The sequence below is a fragment of the Arvicola amphibius genome, chromosome X (genome assembly GCF_903992535.2).
Source record: "Arvicola amphibius chromosome X, mArvAmp1.2, whole genome shotgun sequence".
Taxonomy (NCBI): domain Eukaryota; kingdom Metazoa; phylum Chordata; class Mammalia; order Rodentia; family Cricetidae; genus Arvicola; species Arvicola amphibius.
The window spans coordinates 8,176,555-8,200,555 of record NC_052065.1 but is presented as its reverse complement, the minus strand read 5'-3'; the positions used below and the strand labels follow the sequence as shown (position 1 = coordinate 8,200,555).

Here is a 24,001-nt window from a genome sequence, read left to right as displayed (position 1 = left end):
GGGTAGTTGTTTAAGCATAATATATTTCTAATACTGTAGTTAGGGTATGTATCGGGGGACCTTATTGAAAATAAATCTATTATTAAACTTTCAACTATTTTAAAACAATTCATATGTGATCAGTTTGGATATTCAGCTTATTAGTATACCGAGGACTTTTCTCTTTGATGAGCTAGGGGTATTATTTTGAAACACAGTCTCTCTATGTAGCCCTGGCTGTCCTGGAACTCACTCTGTAGACCAGACTGTCTACAAACTCAGAGATATGCCTTCCTCTGCCTCCCAAGTGATTAAAGGTATATGCCACTGTGCCCAGATTTAGTGGAAATTTTTGATTTGTTCATTAGTTTTTTTTACTCTATCACAAGGAGGCTGAACATCTAATACAGAGCAGCTCCTGAAAAATAGTCCCACTATAGGGTCATTATCATATCCTCTTCCTGTTTGTGAAAAAATTTATAAAGGCCAGGTTGGTACCTGGATGACTGCACAAAAGTAAAAACATTCTCTGGTTGAATCCCACTCAAAATTCAAATTTAATGTAAGATTCAAATTTAATGTAAGATTCACTAATATGCCTTAATTTGAATCTTTCTCAAATCTATTTCTTTCCTCTATGTATATAAATATTTTAGTGTAAATTTACTTATGCCTCATCAGAAAACCAAATTAATAAAATAGTATTAAATGTCAGGACTTACTAAAGACATTAATTTTGACATGAACTATAACCTTTAAAACATATAGTCATGTGTGCTTATTGCTTAATTTTTATTTCAACACAATTAATTTTCTTTTCCAAGAAGACATCTGTTAAAGACATGGCTGACTTTCCTGTTCCTACCCAAGATGCGACTACTGGTGGTGACAAACAAGGTACGAAGAGAACTAGTTTTATTCTTATAAGGATGCCTTTCTATGTTCACTCGTCAATTTCTCCTGGAACAGCTTCCAATCATATGAGGACAGTGCTCAGAATGTATACTCATTTGGGTAGATTGTATAGTTTAAATTGTTGTCAGAAGCCTGTGGTTCACAATGTTGCAGTATGACTTTCAGTTTCTGAATAACCTTAATTCATTGGTTTTTTTTTTGGTTTTTTTTTTTGAGACAGGGTTTCTCTGTAGCTTTGGAGCCTGTCCTGGAACTCAGTCTGTAGCCCAGGCTGGCCGCGAACTCACAGAGATCCACCTGCCTCTGTCTCCTGAGTGTTGGGATTAAAGGCATGAGCCACCACCGCCAGCTCATTGATCATTGTTAATCTTAGGGTACTTTGACACCTTACATTGGATTCTGTTCCCATAGTTAGGAAACAGAAAGAATTGGAGAATTAATATCTAGTATTGGCATAAAGGATTTGAAAAAAATAAATCACCATTAGTATACATTTGTAGACAGGTCTAATCCATGAAGAAGTTCTTTCAGACAATGTGTCGATCCTAAAGCTTTATGTATTTTTCATATGGAGCCTGATTTCAATTTCCTTGTTTTACTGGCTAGCTGAGAAGGCATGCAACATAGTGTCTGGTGCTAGAGATACCCTCAGGCATGGGGATTAGTTGGACTGCCATATTCGGAAGTGCAGGCAGGACCCTTTCCTCTAAACCCTGTACTTTGTGTGATCCTTTTATAATTTACCATGTTATACACAGACCTCACAAAACCAGTGCTTTTGAAATCACTTAACATTTAGAAATAAGCAACTGAGCTCAGGCAGGCAGTATGAATCATGTACTTGTACAAGAAGAAAAAGAACTGGGACAAGAACCAAGATTTTCTGTCTTAAGCCAGTATCCCATCTGTTCCATCAGTTTCCCACTCACAAGGGGGAGAAGCCTGTCTGAAGGGAAGCCATTTCAGGGTTTATTGTTGAGCCCTGCCGTCAATTCAGCCTCACAGAGACATTAAACACGGAAAAGAAGGCTTCCATTAAGCACCAATGGTTTCATACTTTGGATTTAAATATTCGTTTAAGAGACTCAAGTGGAACTAGACATTATCTGCAGTTGATCACTCTCCTAACTTGTGAGGCTTTGCCTTGACTGCAAAGCTCTAAAAATATTGAAACTTGACTTTAAATCCCAAACAGTCTCCTGTCGTTGATTTGGCTGTTAGGAAGGAAAGTGGGAGAAATTTGGGATGCTTTTTGATAATACCCCTCCTAACCACTCATGGCTGTCTCTCTAGAAACTTGAAAATAGACCTTCCGTCTGTAGGTGGAGCACCTGTTCCCACGCTCTATGAGGTTTCTCGTGTTCTAGAAATGCTACAGCAACTTCTAGAGGGTTGTAAGATTTTCTAACTCATGGATAGGGATTATTTGTTTTAATGTCATGTATCTCAGAAATAAAATTTCACAAGGTTTTTGTTTTCTTTTTCTTCTCCTTTCTCTTTCTTCTTCCTTAAACATGAAACAAAATACTACTAGCTTTGAAAAGTACTGTTAATGAACCCTTACCAAAGGACGTGTCTGAGGATACAGGTAGGAGAAAACCATTTTAATGTATTCTCTCTCTAATAATTTCTAAATTAAGAAGCCTCATCTGTTTGATGACTTGAAGATTGTTGTGTCTGTGATGGTGTGTCTGTCTCTAGATCTTTGGCTTGTGTTTTGTTACAAGCATTAGGTGTCCTACCCTTTCCCTCTCTTCAGAAGAGGGTGACTTTTGATTTCAGTCAGTTTGAATTTAGGAGTATACAATCAGGACACCTTAGAATTTCAGTGATTCACATAAGCTCCTGTGTTTTCTTTGTAAATTAAAGAACTTGTAAGGTGGATTAACCTGAGGCCCAGAGTTGGTATTTTCCATTGCCAAACTGTCAACCTTAAATATCTTTATAGTCCTTCCCTACCAGAAAGGTACTGCTTAACCATGGAGTAGATTCCAAGGGGGAAAAATGTAGAGTCAGTTTCGTGTAGAAGTAGAAATGTGTCTGAGAAATGATGTAGAATGTTTGGGCCTGTGATTTCAGTTTTCCCTTTAAAAACCTATTTATTTACTTAATTTTATGTGTAGGCGTATGTGTGCATGTGCATGTGCGTGTGTGTGCTCCTGGGTGTATGTATGTGTCTTATGTGTGTACAGTGCCCATGGAGGTCAATAAGAGGTGTTGACTCCCCTGGAACTGGAATTACAGGTGGCTGTAAGCTTCCGTATGGGTGCTGGAAACTAATCCCAGGGCCTCTGCAAGTTCAGTAAGGCCTCTTAATTGCTGAGTCACCTCTTCTGCCCCCTGTAGCTCTCTGAATGGAGCCATCACTGAAGCAAAATGAACCATGCTAAAAATCAAGTGGCTCCAGAAGCATTTTTATTTAGATCTTTGGTTATGAGGATTTGAATATAGTTTCTCCTTTCTTCTTTATTGTTATTGCTCTTTCATACTTAGAATGCAAATAATGTTTCTTATGATGGGCTACCTGTCATCCTGAGCTTGTTTGTTTAAAGTTGCAACAGAGAAATCAGTAGACTGCTGAAGCTTATGCTGCTATAAATGTTTCCCAAATACTAGGGTCATTTGAAGTTTAAAAGCAAGATTAGGATGGAGAAAGAGGAAGAAAGAAGAGATAGGGAGAACTGGGCAGGAAAAATCGCCAGTCCCCTGCCCCAGGTGATTCTGGTATGTGGCCTATTTGGAAGCCACTACCTCCAAAAAAGAAATGCTGCAAAATAGGAAATCATGATGGTAAATCAATCACAACTCCAAAATCCATGGGAATTCTCAAGCCCCATTTTGCTTTTTGAAACATATGGATCCATTCATCACAGGGGAAATACTCTATTTGTAAAGGCCAAACACCTGTGGCCAATTCTTAGTGGCTCTGATTTCAGATGGTAAAGTGGATGTTTTGCAGTTTTTGTAAATTTCATGACATGGTGCTAGTAAAAGCTGTTTCAATTTGGAGCGTTAAATTAACGCTTCTCCTATAGGCTTTGAGAATCCTAAATCTTTCTATTTGTTCCAGAGATTTCAGTATGAGATCAAATGTTTTTTAGACATGAGGCTCAATTTTCATTTTTAACATTCTTTACTAGGACTTGGCACCACCAGATAAAACCTAACAGGTGTGCTACAGCACATGAAGTCTATCTAAATTTGCTTCACTCTGCCTGGGAACATGCTGTGTGTATTTTGATTTATTCTTTCCACTGCTGCCCCCTTCTGGATGTGACTCAGTCACTCATCTCAAACATATTTAACAGCCTATTTCCGGGGAAAACAACACAGTGTTCTCCTGGGAGATAGGAGAGTCACAACGGGGTAATTATATTTCCGAATGGTAGTCAGTGTACTGGAGACAGTTCCTCTAGTTCCGCTGCAGCCTTTTAGAAGGTCAGTCATTAATTAGGTCTGTGTCCTCTTCCCTTTTCATTTCCCGGAAAGATGATGGAAGATGACGTGCCTGGAGTGTTCCAGGAAGTTGGCATTTTCCCCTCTCTCCAGCTAAATGAGAAGCTGTGATTCATTCATTGGCTTTTGCTTGAGCTTGGAACACAGTGTGCCCTTGCTGTTTGCGCAGGCACTCATCTGAGCTATGAGCAGCAGTAGGGAGCTGACGTGGGCTGTCAGGGTGGTGGATGGACGACTTAACTACACTAGTACTGCTGAGGCTTTTGTAGTCTGCAACCTGAGTCGGCTACTAAGCTGCACTTTGGCTATATATTTGTAGAGAGAGGGAAAAGCATGTCCGTGCTTTGCTTAGTATGCACGGTGGTGATAGTAATGGTAACGCTGAAGGTGATATGGTGGGGGATAGACAGGGGGTACCAAGTCATCAGGGAATGGAGACTTTTTGTGAAGCATTCATTTCCTACATACTTATACCCTTTTAGTTGGTGAGCGGATATGTGTTAGGGGAGTCTAAGAGATTTCATGCCCATGTTCCATTCTAGCCCAATTTAAGCACACACAGTACACAGTGGTCGTTTTCATCCTGCTTCTGTGTCACTGCAAGGAGTTACTCCTCAGTGTGGTCTCCAGCCTGCTGTGGCAGTTCCCGGTGCTGCTCCACTGGTAGTGACCACCTCATGGGCCTTGTGCAGCGCAGCACTTTCCCCTTTCCTCTCCCTACTCCCATCTGCACATATATACATCTCCTGCAAGGAACTAAATTCAGAGTTCAGAATAGTAGGAGCTTTCATTTATGTCTCTATAAAAGGAACACTTTGCAATTCTGCAGGATATTCACTTTTCCTAGGACTCCAACCTTCTTCTTTTGTCCCTGTGAGAGACGGACTTGCTTAATAGGTGAGGAAAGGCAAGTCCAGCTGTTTAGTGACACGACTAGACGGAGCACCTGCGGTCTCTGGACCCCCAACCTACTTCCTGTTCCTTTCCCCATTGCTCATCTACACCCCTGCTATGTCTGTCTGTCGGTCTGTCTATCTTTCATTAGCAGAGCTCAGCCTAACTTCCACACCCATCGCTGCACCAGCACAAAGATAAAGACAAATGGCAAGGGAATTAACGGTCACTGCCGTGTGGTGGGTGGGAAACAGTGTTTTAACATGGCTAGGACTTTTGCTAACCAAATATTTCTGGAAAGCAGTGAGGCCTGAAGGAGAAGAGCACAGAGGGACAGCGGTGGGCCTGCTCCGAGGCCTCCAGCACTGCAGTGAGTCTGGCCACACGTTGGCTTCCTAGCTCTAGGGCAATCTTTTTGACTGAGAGAGAGGGGAGGCCCTGTATAGGTTGCTGTTCTTTGCTGTCTGGAGTTGGTAGGAGGTAGGGAGGTGTTGGTTCTTCTTTGCCCTGGTGTGGGTTCGTGATATGAACAAGAAGAGTCTCAGTCTTTTTGGCATTTCCATACTCTTGTTGATGGGAAGGGGGCTATTGCAGCATTGCGGTTGGAAGCTGAAACACACCTTTTCTCACTGCAGCAAGCCAAATACTTAGGTCAGGAGAAATGGCTCCTTTTTATGCAGCTGACCACATGTAAGGAGAGGCTCTTTCTCTTGGGAGTTTGCTTTGTTGTGCCTTGCTGGCATTTATGAGAATTTTCAGCTCCCCTTTCTGCTTTGCTTGTCTAACCCAAGGGTTTTAATGATCATCATCAATCTAGGCTGCTTTCTATCAGAGGAGGCTTTCATCTTTGGAGCAGTGTAAATGAGGATGGAGTAGCGCAGCGAAACACTTTCTTTTGGATAAATATGTGAAACAAAGAAGCAAATGATATTCTCTCCATAAGCAGGGCTCTTCCTGTGAATTTTTATGGTGAAAACTTGCAGTGTTTGCAAACCCATAGCAGAGCTCTGAGCTTCTAAAGGCACTTTCCACAAATGAGTGGGCCACAAAAAAGAGGACTGATGTTTTTGTAAGTTTCTAATTACTCCTCACAACTTCTGATGGGAAAGTGGGCTCTGTGGGTGTTAGTAGTGAGCATATTAGCTTCTGATTTAGGTTTGAGGAGAAAAAGAATGGTTGAAACATGTTTTAATGATTCCATTTCATAGTTCTTGTCTGGTTCTGCCACAGAGACAAGGAAACAAGACTATTCTCTTTCTTTTTAATGGAGGGAGGTTTTTGAGATATGGTCTTACTCTGTAGCTTAGCCAGGCTATTCTGGAACTTACTGTGCAGCCCAGTTTGCTCTCAAAATCATGGTGATCTCTCTGAACTTCCTGAGTGCTAGGATTATAAGCATGAGCAACCACACCTGGACAGGGATACTTTCTTAGAGGAAAAGCTTCACACCTTCTTTTAATTACTTTGTAAGAGCTCAGCTTTCTTGTGACTATGATGCTCTGCATGCACACACACACTTTTTTTGAGACAGGGTCTCATTAATTAATGGCTGGCCTAGAATTCCAATTCCTGGTATTAGCCATTACATCTAATTCTGGTAATATTATATATTTAAAGAAAATACACAGCTAGATCTATTTCTTCCTAACCTGGAATACTGGTTTTAAGTCTATTATTAGACTATCAGGAGATACCAAGAAGCTCTCAGGTGGGAATCTATCATTATATAAAAAGATATCCTCTTAAGTGGGTTGTCTTTTTATCTTGGAATGTCTCCATTAATCCATTCAGACTTGAGAATGACCTCTCAATCTCAATGAAAAAAAAAAAACATGCTGAATTTCTCTCCTTTTCATTGCGCCTTTAGCTTTAAAATTAAAATCAGAGAATTATCAAAGTGTAGAAGCCCTTGAGTTTTCCACATGGATACATCAACCTCAGTTTTACTTGTTCTGTAATAGCCCAACTGCTACTTCCACCCTGATTAACAGAGAAATGAAAACCCAAGCAACCAACAAATAATCTTTTGTTTCAGCAACTTCTAAGGACTGCAACAGTCTCAAAGCAAGACCAAGATCCAGGTAGTGTTTATTTAATTTCTAAATTTAATTTAATTTAATTAAAATGTCTTTTGTGCCCTGCCACCACCTAGAATACAATCCTGAACCCCACACCCAAATCACTGTCTGCTCTGCCTTTAGACTTAAATCTAAAGACATGGGTCATTTCACTCCTTTGTGAATGGCCTCTTAGCCTTTGTGGGCATCAGTGCTACAAGATGGTGGCTATTGTTATCTGGACCCCTGCCAGGAAGTAGTTTGTGTAAAATGACTGAGTTGGAGAAGGATGATAAGCAATAGGGTTATAGCTCTGTTAAGAGGGAAATAGGGCTAAAAGGTAACAACTAAAGTTTCTGTGAATATGAACACCCAAACAGCAAGAAGTCTGGGACATAAAATCTAGAGAAGGGAAAATGTTTATGGTGACTTCAAGGAGACACCGCGCTTCAGGTAAGCATTACTTAGGATCTGTTTGAGCCATTCTTAGTGCCTCTTCTCAGCTTTATGTTTTAAAATAGCCATTAACAAAAGAGGGAGAATCAAGAGAGCAGAATCATGGCTGTTGTCAGACCTGGAAAAGAGGAGCAGAGGGGACATACAGAGACACAAAGATAGTCCACCAAAGACAGGAAATGTTGCTGCCACGTGCAGCTCATCACCAACTGTAATGATTTCTGGTGCCCTCTTCTGGCCTGCGGGCATACATGCAGGGTGAACACTATACATAATAAGTAAACAAATCTTTTGAAAAAAGAAATTTAAGGACATACTGTCTCAATGTAAATCAAAGGGTTGAGGTTCTCTTTTCTTGTTCATATAAACCACAAATACCTATATTCATATATATATTTTTGAGCAATAATTTTTTTGAGTAGGAAGAAAAGTATGGTCACTTTATGGTGACCATATTTACTCTCTCTTTTTTTTAGAGGATTGTCAGGTTTTTTTTTTAAAGGATTGGAAGGTTCTTTAGCTTTTTATAATAAGAAAAGCTTTCCATAAATTGCATAAATGAACTGATATATACCATATTAGTCATAAATTGAACTTCATAAATGTAGTTTTGTTGAGTTCTTATTTCCTCAAAATGAATGAAATTATAAAATCTCAAAGGCACATGCTCCACTAGTAATGGCCTAGACAAATATTATATATTATTATTTTAGAAGTTGGCCTCCTAGTCCAATTTGGATGATTACATTTTTCTTATTTCTAACTGGCTATTTACTGAGATGAAGAGTGCCAAACCATATTCTCATTTTTTTCCAAATGGTAAGGACCTATAGAAAAAAGGAAAAGAGGAAAAATGAAAATTCTGATGTTATTTTATCTCTCATTTTGCCAATTCCTTGCACAGTATGTTTTACTTGATCACAGTCCTGCCATACAGTCTCACTTATCTGGTATTCAGTACCTTTCTATGTGAAAATATAAACACAAAGATCATATATGGAAAGGAGGTTATGGCAAAGTATGTATATGTGTGTACATGCGCATGTGTATACACACAGACTCTTACACATAAGTTAGTCTTCCTTCGTTGAATGTCACTGAAGCTGTATGTGGCATAAAAAGTTTTTTTTTAACGGAGCAATAGTTCTTTAAAAGCTTCGTTGCCTTGTTATGTTAATTCCCTTTGGTTCTGCTTGGCAATGCTAAGGAAATTTTCCCTTTGTTATTGCCTGTGTTTCTCTCATCTGTTTGGCCAGATACAGAACTAGGACCAACCCAAGAGCATGCTATGTACCACTATTACCACTGTCTTAAAGATTGTGTCCTTACAAGACAAACAAAAACTTCAGTCACCACAGAGAGACCTTGGGAAACTTTTTGTTTTTGTAAAATAAAACCCTTGCCTAGTAACAGTTAATTATGAATTGGACCTTATGGGACCCTTCCCCTGCTGAACTATCAGTTACTGATAAATTCTGGAGGATGAACCGTCATTGTCTATAGTTGTGTGCCCACCGAAGAGTTCATTACATACCAATGGATGGTTCCAAGCCCACAGTCACACACATAAACCACAGTAGGTCTTAAAAACAAAGAAACAAAACAAAAAACAACCCCGCACAAACCTCATAAATGTGGGCAGGAGACTTGAGCGAAAGCAGGGATAATAGGAAGGGGGAATTAGAGAGTGGGTTGTAATAATCTGATGCACTTTATACATATATGAAGTGGTCAAAGAACACACTTAATAAAAGTTAAAAACAAACAAAACTTTGCTTTGTCAAAAAACTTTACCCAAACTAAAGGGGTTTAATAGCCATTGATCAACTCTAATTCAGAAATAACTGCTATAATAGCTAAATACAGAAACCAGTTTCCTGAGGATAATTTATTTCTCAACTGTATCTGTGATTCAGAGGTCATTTTCTGCTTTGACATGGAATCAGCTGAGAACTTGAATAGAAGAGATGGGCACATCCGCCACACTTTTCCTGATCGTATCAGGAGCCTGGCCTTATCACAAGACCAAAGTATGGAGTTAAATTAGTGCACAAAATAAGTAGGTTGCCAATAAATATACTAGCTGTTACTTCAGGAAGATTTATTTTCTGTTTCATGAGCACTGAAGCAACATCTCAAAAACTGAAACAGAAACAGATTGGAGTTTGCAACATTATATCTTTTCTTTCATTTTCTTTAAATGTCATTTTTATAGTGTCAGAAGTCACCAAGTTAGCTGTGCCTTGCTACACTTTAAAGAAGGTTAAAATTAAGCCTTTGCTTTGAAAATTGCATAAAACACTTATTTCTCAGGGCAAGACTAGCTAACCCCCTGAAGCTGATTGATGTGTTTCTCTTTCCTAAGCGTCATTTGTGGCATAACCCTTGCAATTGACTTCTTAGTCACAGCATGACTGTCCCCACTCCATATGTGCTTGCCATCACAGTGCAAGTAAAGCAAAGTTTTAAAATCAGTTAATACCATGAAGCACTTCTCCTATCACACAGAAGTGTGCAAGCTGAAAGGCTTACACCTCTTCTTATTAGCAAGTATAACAGAAACAGATTGGAATTTATACTTTTGGAAAGAGTATAAATTAAGGCGTATGGCTTAATAAGGGCAAACGATCCCAGTCATGGCTGAGTTTGGACAGTTATTGTATGCAGTGACATTTAAAGGACAGAAGGACTTATAGCTGCTTTTTGGCAGCTTGTCTGTCCTCTACATTCATTTTGACTTTGGGGTGTTTTCTATTTCAACCCAATTTCAGGGAATAAAGCTCTCCTCTTTCCCCTCTGACCTTCCCTTATTTTGCTACAGATCTTACTCTAGCACCTCCATAGAAGAGACCATGAAAAGGGGTGAGGACCCTCCCACCCCGCCACCACGGCCACAGAAAACCCATTCCAGAGCCTCCTCCTTGGATCTGAATAAAGTCTTCCAGCCCAGTGTGCCAGGTGAAGTGCTGCCCTCCCACCTAAGCCCTTCCCTTTCCTGCTGGAGCCAGTATATGTCTCTGCCGCAAAGGCCTCCGTGTGTCAGGAAAAAGAGCAGACAGACCTGGCAGTTTTCCTTGCCATGCAAATCTTTATGTTGCTGTGATATTCTTGGGCAGGAAAACTCCCAGACAGATACATAGCATATGGGTCTGGAGACTTGCCCACACTGCTGAGGAGGAAGAATGATGAAGTGCTTCTTTACTAAGAGAATAAAAATGCTTCAACTCCAGGCAGCTCTCAGTGTGTTTGGCTGCTGTCTTCTCCTCTCTATATGGTAATTTGTAAATAAGATGACTGGCATTTTCCTGAGACATTGTGTGGTTCTTCCGGGTAAGAGCTTAGTGATAGGCACCTAGTCAGAATTTTCTATGGCAGTATATCTGTGTGTTCTTAGGGTTCGATGCAGAAGACTCCAAATCTGACTAATGGTTGGGTGGAGGGTCTAGGACTAGGGTTCTTGTGGGTGGGCTGCTCTTGGGTTTCTGGGATTTTTTTTTTTGAGGCTACAACTGTACTGGGCCTGAGAGGTGTCAGAGAGGATTGCCCTTTCCCCTACTTCCTGTGAGGTAGGCTAAGTCCTAGGAAAGCAAAGGAGCAAAACATAAGAGACAAGCCATTGCTTCTGGTGACAGCACAGATAGCACTGTCTCATATGTCCTTTGGTGAGCTGCAAGGGCCTTTCCACTGGTGTATGTAGGTGAACCATCAATATGACTTCCTGAAATGTGTGTGCAGTTTAAACCAAGGCAGACTTGGTTGCCAGCGATGCGTAATTACCCTTTCTACTAAAGCAGAGTCTCATTGGCTCTCCCATTAGCATGATCGCGGTGTCCTGGCAGTGCTCGGGATGTTTCACTCATTGTAATAATGAATTCTACTAACAGTAAAGTTATAGATTATGAAACTCTATGAAACTGATTCCCTGCAGTGAGTTCATCAGATCAAAATTCTCCCCTCCATACTTCGATCCGAATTCTGAGATAATTTCATAGTGACTCATCTCTAGGGTAATAGTAGCCATGGGTGATCATGTTATGGAAATTTCACTTGGTTATAGGATTAGGAACTAGAAGACTCTACTATGGCTGCAAGATGATTTAAATAATCTGGAGAGCTGTTTCAGTATCCTTCCTGTGCAAGAACAGAGAATGGAAATGTATGTGTGCCCGAGAGTGAGCTAATCTTTGGGCCTCAGTTTCTTTATCTTTAAAGTAATGCCAATATGTGCCCCCATGGGATTGTAACACTTTGGCTAGTTGAAAACATATGGCAAATGTCACCCTGTCTAGCCCAGACATCTTAATATACATCCAAGGCTCATATTTAGTGGCTGGGAAGTTTCAGGAGCCACCCTGATATTTTGTTCTTGAGTGATGCGCCATGACTTCTTGATGATAGTGGACAGTTCTATAATTCTTTCTAGAAACTTTTTCAGAAGCCTTCCAGAGTGAGCAGACTGTAGTTTAGTCTGTCATAGTACCCATTTGTTAACAAGCCTTCTATTTTTATTTTCTTCTGCTCCGTCTCACTTTGCCCACAGGCAAATAAAATGCATTCTCAAGTTCCCATCTGAGAGTTGTTCTAGAGAGATTCTGAATGTAGGCAGTAATCCCTTAACATCTTCATTGAAGTCTTGTATTTCTTGATGAAAAATATTTTCGTTTGATAAATGTCTTGGAGAAAACCCTTGTGGTATATCAAGATAAATCTAATAGTTGTATCAAAAAATAGCAAAGGGGTATTAGAGAGTGGACCCAATGCTTAAGAACACTGGCTACTGTTCCAGAGGACTAGATTCAGTTTCTAGCACCTTCATGGATGCTCTTAACCAGTTGCAACTCTAGATCCAGGAGATCCAGTATCTTCTTCTGGCCTCCATGGACACTGCATGTGTGTGGTTCAGAAACCTACATGCAGGCAAAACACACATACACATAAAACAATAAATCTAAAGATCTAAAAATAGCTGAGCAGACAAATCTTGCATTCATTGCCTAATTCCACTGTCTTTTCAGAATTGGTTTACACAACTGAATTTTTGTTTTGTTTTGTTTTCATACAGGATCTTACTGTTTAGTTTACACTAGCATCAAAATCACTATGTAGTCCCAGGCTGGTCTTGAACTTACGGAGGAATCCTCCTATATCAGCCTCTCAAGTGCTGGAGTTACAGGTGTGAGCTAGTATACCAAGCTTACACAAATGGCTTACAGAAATGAACTTTTGAGAAGCAGTTTAAATTTATCTTATGAAGAATAGAATGTTTCTGTGATCTAAAAATCAGGTGCTATGATTGTGTCTTTGGTATATATTGCTGTGGTACAACATGGTGACCAAGGCAATTTACAGAGGACTTATAATTCCAGAGTAATAAGAAGAGCCCATTACCGTGGTGGTGGGAAAGTGTGGCAACTGGAGCAGCGAACTGAGAGCTGGCAGCTCACAACTTAAAGCACAAGCAGGAAGCAGAGCAAACTGAGCTGGCACAAGCGCTTAAGCTCTCAGAATCTGCCCTTAATGAGATGCTTCTTCCAGCATTTTCCTATGTCTGCCCAAACAGGACTGCCAATTGACGATTACGTAGCCAAATGCCTGGGAATACGGGCGACAATTCATTCAAACCACCACCTACTTAATTTTTTCCATGTTAGTTCATTCTTACAGAAAAGTACAAAAGTTTTTCTGAATTATGTATAATTTTATTATGTTCTGTATTCTAGAAAATAGTAAAAAAGTTACAAACCAGAAATGCCTTAAGTAGAGACTAAACCTCCCCTGAGGAGTCCACTGAAGGGAACTTGTCTGAGTTCTTTCATTGTACTTGTCTTTAGACATCATTTTAGATAAATGGGATCAGACTACATTTGCCGTTCTGTGTCCTGTCCTTTCCAATTAGCCATTTTTCTATCATAGCGAAGAACTCTATCACTCTTTTTAATACATACATGATATGGATGCACCATAGTTGATGAAATATTGGTGGAGAATTTCCCTTCAATAGACACAAACCTCCCTTTCTTCTTCCACAATCTTACCTTGCTCCTAAGTTACAAACAAGGCAAAAGTTATCAGTGATTCCAAATCCACACTTTTGTTTCCTCATTTTCTTGTGCTGAATCCTAAATGTAGGAGTTTTGAGATCAACTACTATAGATATTTACTTTTTGTTTGTTTTTTTTTGAGACGGTGGTTCTTTGTGTTGCCCTGGCTGACCTAGAACTTGCTCTGTAGAATTTCTAGCATTGTCTGAGAGTGCTCCCTTACACCACCACCATCATGGCTCAGTCTTCATCTTTTTGGAGCTAGGCAAAAGCTTTCCTGATTCCTTCTAAGGCCAAGCATCCTTTCATACTATTATTGACCATTATTTCTTCTTTCGTGACTCTTCTGCTCACAAGGTTCACCCAGCTTCTGTAGACTAATCACAGATACCGCTTATTGGTATTTTTCCATCTTGTCTGAGAACTTCTATACTTCTCTTATCCAAGGCATGTAAGAATGTCAGTATCTGTAGCTACTATGATTTGCTGCTCTGCTACATCCTTATCACTTCAGTCTCTCCTTCTGCTAATTTTGTTCCTTAAGACAAAGTCTATCTGGGAGGCTCTGCCTATAAAACCAAGACTGAGGATATGGGAAAGTGGGTAAGATGACTTGAGATGAAGCAAGATATTGATGAGTTGAAAAACAAAGCTAAAGCAAAGCCTTCTTTTAAAAAGTGGAGTCCACAGGGTGGTGGAAAGCAGTGTGCGTTGCCAAGGTGCTGAGAGATAGTAACTTAAAATGTACGGACAATGTGGAAAAGAAATTAGATGACAGGGATAGAGAGAAGGCATAGCAGCAAAGAGCTCTGGCTGCTCTGTTCAGGACCCAGCACCCACAAGGTTGCTCATGTGACTCCAATTCTAGAGGATCTAGCATTCTCTTTGGACTTCCATGGACACTAGGCATGCATTTGGTGCACATATGTACATGCAGGCACAATACCCATATACATAAAATCATGTAAATAAATCTAAAATAAAATGAAGAAGCCAGGAATAGTGGTATATTATTTTAATACTAAGAGGCAGAAGCAGGTGTTTCTTTGTGAGTTCAAGACCATAGGGGTCTACAAAGCCAATTCAAGCTCATTCAGGGTTACAATGGCACCATTTCTCAAACAACCACCACCAACAAAAAAAAGAAGGAAAGAAAGTAGAAAGAAATTGGATGGAAAGAAGCAAGAGTGCAAGAGGAAATGAAGAGCAAGTTGAGAAAATTAGATAAGAGTAATGTTAATATCCACCAAGAAGCAACAGTCTCCAGGCATGGTGGCACCTTTAATCCCAGCACTTAGCCACTTTGGAGGCAGAGGCAGGTGGATCTCTGGGAGTTTGAGGCCAGCCTGGTATACAGAGCGAGTTCCAGGACAGCCAGGGCTCTGTTTCACAGAGAAACACTATCTTGAAACTCCCATTCCCCCCAAAAGAAGCAGCAATCAATAAAAATGAACAAGGGCAAGTTTGGAAATTCCGGAGTTGCATTTTGCAACTTTGAGAGTTGCAAAGAAAGTGAGGATGTATAATTTATAGGATCCCAGGGCTCTAGGAACAAACATCAAACCAAGTGTGGACTTTCTTTGGAGAAGACGATATAACCTGATCATATAATTTCTTAGAACTAATCCTGGTCTTGAAGCCATCTTCTCACCAGACTTCCACAGCTGCCATGTTTGAGAGATGATAGAAATGGAGGACCTTGGACTTAGCATAGAGTGGGGAACCCTGATGGCTCCTTGGCCTTGAGAGGGAGGGAGGGGAGGTATGGGTGGAGGGAAGGGGAGGGAAGGGGGAGAAGGAGGGGAGGGAAGGGGGAGGAGGAGCGGAGGGAGGGGGGAGGAGGAGGGAAGGAGATGGAAATTTTTAAATATAAAAAAAAAAGAAATGTGCAAGAGTGGGCCCATATGCATGCACACACAAATACATAAATAAATGTAGTAATTATGCAAGGGAGTCTAAGTCAGGTGTGATACAGATCTACAAAACCTAGAGGTAGTCAAGCCTGGGGCCTACCGGATGATGATTTTGTTTTTGTACGTCTATTATTGTTACCATGAAGCATCTGTTACTGAAATTCTTGTAAGGAAAATCACATAGGGAGGCCGATTCTTTTTATCGCTGAACTAGCTTTTCTCATGGCAGTGATACATTTTTTCCCCATAAAATGTTTTTTCCCCTCTTCTACTGGATGGAACTTCCCCTTCTGTTCTTGACCTCTTCTTCCAAAGCCATGTATAAGGTTTGCAGCATGAAGTTTCCATGGTGATGGTAAAAAGCTTTAGTTCTGCCTTTACCACAATGGCCCTATCTATTCTTGTTATTGAGAATCCCTGCAAGAAGCACAGAGATTGTGAGGAGTTATAGTTGTTCCTTTAAAGATTCAGACTAGTAACTTCTACCACTTCCGCTTTGACCCAGGGCATGGGAACCGCTCCCATGGATATAGCGGTTTTCTAATGGTGCCTTTTTACTTTAAAAGAGGAGGGTGGATATTGCTGAACAGTTTTTTATACCATACCACCTATGGCCACATCCATTAAGAGTCACACATTAAAACCATTGTGATGGCTGAACAAAATACTTTCAGCATGGGTAATGGCTTCTTATGAGTAGCAAATTTCCCACCAGTGATGGTCAGTGTTACGAGCCACCTAGACAAAATCTGGAACTCTGTGGAAGGGAGTCTCAATGAGGGTTTGTCTGGATTAGGTTGAACCGTAGGCATGAGGTGGGAAGGTCCTCTCTACTATGGAGGCAGGATTTCCTGATTGGGCTCCTGGACTGTGTGAATGAAGAGGGGGACTGAGCAGAGGTAGACATTGTAGCTCTCTGCTGCTTGACTGGGAATGTGATGTGACCAGTTGTTTTCGATTCCTGCTGCTGCTGTGGCCTCTCTTTTGTGATGGTCTATAACTTGGAACTGGGAGCTAAGGTAAGCCCTTTTTCCCTTAAGCTGTTTTTGTCGGAGTGGTTTTTCAAATCACAGCAACAGAAAAAAATGAGATATTACCTTGCTTCAAAAATATTGATAATAATATTCATTCCATAATTAAACTGACAGTGCATCCATACCACAAGATCTTATGAATCTGTTCAAAATAATGTCTACATTTTTCTTAGAAAACAGCTGAGAGAAATTACGTGAAAAGGGCACATTGCAGAATATTTGTGCTTGCAAAGGAAAATTCCCAGAAGAATACTTTATTTTGAGATAGGGACTCAAAACCTGTAACCCAGGTTTTCCTGCTTCTACCTTCCAAAAACTAAGATTATTCTTCCTGACTCAGGACTACTGGAAAGTGTCTGGGGAAAGGAACAGTATGACTGGGGACAGAATATTGCCTCATCTACACATAGTATCTATTATGCTGTAAGGTATTACAGTGGCACATGAAAATCCAGAAGTATATTTGCTGGCTAAATCCACCCATCTCAACATTACCTACCATTTCAGAGTATCTTTATTACCATCTACTGCTACCTCCTGGAATGTGGCTGAAATGACAGAAGCATTCTGGAGCCTTCTTCCAGGTGCTGCTATGTGCTTCAGATTACTTTTCTGTTTCCCTTCAAGACAGGGGAATGGGGGACTTCCGAAAGCCTCCATTGTGAGATGTGTGCTCAGATCAGGGCTTTGGCTTCATTTGGGAAGTGAGTGTTGTTTACTTAGGGGTGAGCTGGGAGAAATTTGTTCTGGATTTTCTATATATGACTATTTCTCTCTGTAACTTGAGAAACAAGAAACTCCTTGGAAGTAAGAGATGCTTTCAAGGCCAGGCTTTTCTCTCAAGTTCTCTGAAGGATACATTTGCTCAGCTCTGCCTTGTAGATTGCCTCATGTCTCTTTCCTGTAACAGTTAGTTGTTTCTTTTTGAAATTTAGTAGAATTTAAAATTGTAGTAGGATTATGGGATCCCTGCCCTGTATCCAATATTTGAGGCTCGTGACACAAATCTAGTCTGAGCAGTTGTATTTTTCTAAGTTGAAGGATTATTAAGATATAATTCACACACTGTTTTACTTACCTTTAAAAAAGTGTACAGTTCAATGGCTTTTGTGTATGTATACAACTATACTATAAATATACATCCACACTTTCTAATTTCAGAGCACTTTCAACACCTCAGAAAGAAATCTTTACCTGTTACCAGTCATTTCTCACTCTACTCTTTCCTCCCTCTAGTTCCTGGTAACCACCAACATACTTTATATTTCTATGGATACGTGTGTTCTGAACATTCTGTATTAATATAAAATGTGTTCTTTTGAGACTGGTTTCTTTCATTTAACTTAAAGTTTTCAATGTTCATCTACATTGTAATTTTTATTGTTTATCTCTTGATGGACTTTTGGGTTGTTTCTACTTTTTGATAATTCTGGATAGTTCTTTGATCATTCAGGTCCAAGTTTTCATGAAAACATGCTTTTGCTTGTCTTGGATATTCTACAGGAGTAGAATTTCTGGTTCATATGGCAACATTCTACTGAATATTTTGAGAATTTCTTGAACTGTTTTCCAAAGCAGCTTTACCAATTTGCCACTTCACTGGCGGTGCATAAGGATTCCAAACCATTCCAATCCATTCCATCCTGACCATATTCGGTATAGCTTTCTTTCTTTAGCTTCTTAATGAATGTGAATCTACTATATGTCATGTTGGAATAAATATCCACAAAACTTCTGCATTTCAAATTTGGGTATTTGTCTTTTATTATTAATTTGTAAGTTTTATGAATATATTCTATAATTTTATTTTATGACCTTTCATATACAAATATTTTCTATCATTCTGTGGGTTTGTCTTTTGCACTTTTTCTTCTTTTAATTGAAAATAGATTTTTCTCCCAAACAATACATCCAGACCATAGCTTTCCCTTTCTCCATTCCTCCTAGTCCCCCACCTCCCCTCTCCCTCATATCTATTCCCCCTCTGTTTCCCTTCAGAAATGAGCAAGCCTCTAAGAGACAACACAAGTGAAAAAAACCAAGATTCAGTAAGACAAAGCAAAAGCCCTCATTGAGGCTCGACAAGGCAATCCAATAGGAGGAAAAGATTTCCAAGAGCACACAAAAGACTCAGAGACACACAAGGTCTCACTTTTAGTAGTTCCACAAAAACACCAGTAGTTATATCACACAGAGAGAACCTGGTGCAGATCCATGCAGGCCCTGTATGTGCTGCTTCAGTCCCTGTGAACCTATATGAATCCTACTTAGTTGATTCAGTGGGCCATGTTCTCCTGGTGTCCTATATCCCATCTATTTCCTACAGTCTTTCCTCCCACTCTTCCTGAGCTGGCGGGGGGGGCAGGGACATGACCAGATGGAGATCTACAATTTAGACTCTCTCTGCATAATGTCTAACTGTTGGTCTCTGCACCTGATCCTGTTCTGATGCTGGAGGAAGCCTCTGTGATGAGAACTGGGCAAGGCACCAATATGAGTATAGCAGGATATCAGTAGAAATTATTTCATTGAATTCTTTTGCCAGTAGTGTTTGGTTCTACCATAGGTCTCTGGGGTATCTAGTCTGGGGTTCCTGGCCATCCAGTCTGGGTTGGGCATGAGCTCATTGTGGTGTGGGCCTCAAGTTAAACCAGACATTGATTGGCCACTCCAAGTTTTCAGCCACAATTGTCCCAGCACATCTTGGAGGCAGGACAGATTGTTGGTCAAAGGTTTTGTGGCTGAATTGCTTTCCAGTTTTTTTTATTAGCCGTCAGTGTTCTCATCTGACATAACATGCATCTATGTTACAGTTGAGTGTCTTGGTCCTCTTGAGGGACTCCTGACAGTGGGAACAGAAGCTGTCTCCAACCCCTTTACTGGCTCTTGGCATCCTCCTCATACTGGGTTGTCTTGCCCAGTCTTCAAACAAGGGAAGGTGCTTAGTATGGCTGTAACTTGATATGCCATGTTTTATTGATACACATGGAAGACCTGCTCTTTCCTGGATAGAGGTGGAAGAGGAAGGATTGAGAGGTAAGAACAGTGGTGGGTGATGGGAGAAGGACTTGGAGAAGAGGATGAGGCTGGGATGTAAAATAAATAGATGCATAAAAAACCCACACACATCTTTTGGCATGTAAAAAAAGAGAAGAGTATGCAGTAATTAAAGTGTTCAATAGGAAAAAAGATTTTGAATAATATTCTAGTATTTCGATTCAAGGAGCCACTAAAAAAAGAAGAAAAACAACAAAAATCTAGATCTATCTAAAAGCAATAACCAAGAGCATAACCTAAACAAAACAACTAGAGGGTTTGAAAAATGGGGAAAATCAGTTAAGAATGGTTTCGATGGAAAATTTTAAAGTTTGAGCAGGATCAACAAATCTTTATCTGTGTCTTTTGCCATTTTGATGGTATCCTTTGAATAGCAACCCTTGAAAGCTTTCATAGGGTTCAGTTTACCTGTTTTGGTCACTTGTGCTTTCAAAATTCTAAGAAATCTTTGTCTAGCTCAAGGGTACAAAAATTTACTCTTCTTCAGAAAGTTTTATGTTTGATTTTAAAATTTATGTTTGCAGTCCATTTCAAGTTAATTTTTGCATATGAGGGAGACTCCAGTTTTATTTTTCTGCATGCATTTTTCCAGTTTTCTCAATATCATTTGCTGAAGACTATTAATTTTTTGATAATGTTATAGAAAGTCAATTACCCTTACAAGTATGTGTTTATTTCCAGAGTCTTAATCTATTCCATTAACCTTTATGTCTATACTCATATGAATACCACCGTGTCTTTGTAATTGTGCATTTGTAGTTCTTTTGTTTCTAAACTTATTTTATATGGTTTGCCTGCAAGTGTGCCTGTACACCATGTGAGTTCAGAAGGGGGAATTATATACACTAGAACTAGAGTGATGGACAGTTGTGAGGCACCATGTGGGTGTTGGGGATCGAACTCAGGTCCTTTGGTAGAGCAGCCAGAACTTTTAGCAGCTGAGCCATCTTTCCAGCTTTAAATACTTTTTTTAAGATTGTAATTTAATTACATTTCTCTCTTCTCTTTCCTCTCTCTAAACCATCCCATATACCCTTCCCTACTCTCCTTCTAATTCATAGCTCTTGTAGTATGTTTTGGTTTCAGGAATTACAAGATCCTCTACTTTATTCTTTTTTAGGATTTTTTCATTATTCTGACTCTCTAGCATTCCCATATGAAATTTAGGATTATCTTGTTAGTTCCTGCAAAGAAATATGATTGGTGTTTTGTTAGGAACTTCATTAATTTTTAGATTAAGTTTGGTTAGTAATATTGTCTTAATAATACTGTCTTCTACTCCCCAAACACAAATTGGCTTTTTGTTTAAATTGCTTTTTAAATTTAAATTTGAATTTCTTTCAATAGTGTCTTTTTTAATTTTAATTTTTAAAAAGAAAACAAGCTATATCTTGTTTCATTTTACATTCCAATCCCGGTTCCCACTCCTTCCCCTCCTCCTCCGCTCCACTTACCCCCACCCCATCCCCCATCCACTCCACAGAGAGGGTGAGGCACATTGCTTTGGGGAAGGTCAAGGCCCTCCCTACTATATCTAGGCTGAGCAAGGTATCCATCCAAAGAGAATTCCAAAAAAGCCAGTACAGGCAATAGGGATAAATCCTGGTGCCACTCACTGCTAGTGGCCCTTCAGTCTGTCCCAGCCATGCAACTGTCACTCACATTCTGAACACCTAGTTTGGTCCTATGCTTGTTCCTTCCCAGTCCAGCTGGAGTTGGTGAGCTCCCGTTAGCTCAGGTGAACTGTTTCAGTGGGTGTACCCATCATAGTCTTGATCTCTTTGCTTATATTCTCAGTCCTCCCACTCTTCAACTGGACTTTGGGAGCTCAGTCCAGTGCTCTGCTGTCATCTTTGTGCTATCCTGGGAATTTCCCTAATGCCAGGTTTCTTGCTGGCCCCATAATGGCTCCCTCAATCAAGATATCTCTTTCCTTGCTCTCACCTCTGTACTTCCTCCATTTTGACTATCCCATTCCCGTAAGTTCTCCTTCCCTCCCCTTCTCTACTCCTCTTCCCCTTCTGCTCTCCCTATTCCCCCAACTGCCATGTTCCCAATTTTATCAGGCAACCTTGTCTGTTTCAACTTTCCAGATGAGTCTATGTATGTTTTTCTTAGGGTTCATCTTGTTACTTAGCTCCTCTAGGATCATGATAGGCTTGTTATCCTTTACTTTACAGCCAGTATCCACTTATGAGTGAGTATATACCATGTTCATCTTTCTGGGTCTGGGTATCAACCTACCTTAGGACCCAGCAATACCACTCTTGGGCATAGACCCAAAAGATGCTCAGTCATACTACAAGGACATTTGTTCAACTATGTTCATAGCAGCATTATTTGTAATAGCCAGAACCTGGAAACAACCTAGATGAATGAAGAAAGTGTGGCACATCTACACATTAGAGTACTACTCAGTGGTAAAAATCAATGACATCTTAAAATTTGCATGAAAATGGATGGAACTGAGTGAGGTAACCCAAACCCAGAAACATGAACATGGTATGTACTCACTCATTAAGTCAATAGTGTCTTTTCTTGAGGCAATGTTTCTCTGTGTAGCCTGGCTGTCCTGGAACTTACTCTTGTAGACCAGGCTGGCCTTGATCTCACAGATCTCTGCCTCCCGAGTGCTGGGATTAAAGGCGTGTGCCACCTCTGCCCGGCTTTAGTAGTGTCTCTTATTTTATAAGCATACAGATCTTATATTGTTAAATTTATTTCTAGGAACTTTGTCCTTTTTGATTCATTCTATTCTAAATAAAGTTTACAAGGAAAATTCATTTTCAAAGCCTTCAACTGATAGATAATGTATAGAAATACAGTTGATGAGTTTTTTTATCATGAATTTTGTAACTCACCGAATTTTTGTCTGGACACATCTTATGAAGCTAACGTAGTGAGGTGGGTCATGTGTTTATTATTGGCTCCTAACAGCTTAGCTAATAATCCTTCAGCTACTGATAATTTAAAGATGAAATCCCTTTTAGTGTTTGGAAGACACCAGTAAGATCATTATGAGTGTTATATTATTTCAGCTTAAATTTTTCTCTTGTGTATGAAATAATTGCTCTAGGACCATTTATCAAGTAATATATACTTTATCTATGAAGTGGGCATTTTGTCTTAAGTCAGGCTTCCTATTTATATTTCTGGGTTTTTCACTTCACCACTGCCTACCACCAGATATAATAGTTATGAGTGACAAGAATTTGTGTCACCATACAGAGGACACATTTAAAGCATTTTGTGTACATTATCTCCAAATTTATAGTAACCCTGCAAGATAGGTACTGTTTCCTCCTCATTTTATGGATATAGATACTTGTGAGTGCAAGTTTGTTTGTCAAAGGCTGATAAGCCAGTAGCAGTTAAAACTAGAATCTTAACGATATGCTCTAATGCATATAGTAGCAAAGGGGGCCCTATTTCTCTTCTGTCTTCTCCACTTGCCTTCCCCATTTCATCTGCTCAACCAAGTATTTCATAGGAGTGTTTGCTATGTGATGGAAGTAGTACAGGAGACATCAAGCTGTTCCTTCTTTTCCTCATTCACCTCACTTTGCTTTCCCAGCCCTTCAGCGAAACTCAGGCCTTTGACTGACAGTGACTCACCTGTTTTGAAGGGCTAAGGGGTCCCTTCTAGTTTTCCAGATTGGAATTCTTGCTTTTGGAGCTGATCTTACTTGTCTTAGAGGATCTGCTCTAAGAACTAACACAGCCAGAATTTATATTGACAGAGCATTAATCAACCTTTTTGAGGGTTTCAGTACTTGAGAGATTATAAAACGTGTTGGCTGCAGCCTAGTGTTCCTTTGGCATGAGATTTGAAGTCTAGAAGTTCATGTAAACAACAAGAAGTACATTTGGACATTGGCCTAGATGAAACTTTTCAGAGGTAGGAGAATAGTCCAGGTTGTTTCTGAGCTGAGCTGTGCCAGGACTCAGCATGAACATAGAGATGAAAGCAGTCTTTGCAGAGTATGGGCCAGTGCACTGTCTGTCCTTGGATTCTTTTGCCTTTTCTCATTCCCATTTGTCTTTATTTAGAAGATTGTTTCTTCTCCAACAAATTCTGTGCACCTTTCTCTATTAACAAAGTGCTCTGGTTTGGGCCTGTAGAAGGTAAAAGCCTGGGGATTTAACAGTCTTTGCCAAGACAAAGGTTAAGGCGGTGCCGCTGCTGAGCAGGGTGCATT

General features: G+C 40.0%; 1 protein-coding gene across 5 annotated transcripts in view; it reads left to right on the top strand.

The window, feature by feature from the left end:
- The window catches only part of Reps2 (RALBP1 associated Eps domain containing 2), a 250,961-nt gene that overhangs the window by 147,157 nt on the left and 79,803 nt on the right, over window positions 1–24,001 (top strand). For 2 of the 5 annotated variants that reach the window (XM_038316092.1, XM_038316093.1), the window contains exons 10-13: window positions 804–876; window positions 2,429–2,482; window positions 7,280–7,325; window positions 10,579–10,715. In XM_038316092.1, the coding sequence (XP_038172020.1) occupies window positions 804–876; window positions 2,429–2,482; window positions 7,280–7,325; window positions 10,579–10,715 (310 nt within the window). The remainder of the gene's footprint in view (window positions 1–803; window positions 877–2,428; window positions 2,483–7,279; window positions 7,326–10,578; window positions 10,716–24,001) is intronic. The other 3 variants (XM_038316094.1, XM_038316096.1, XM_038316095.1) reach the window with 3 other exon arrangements.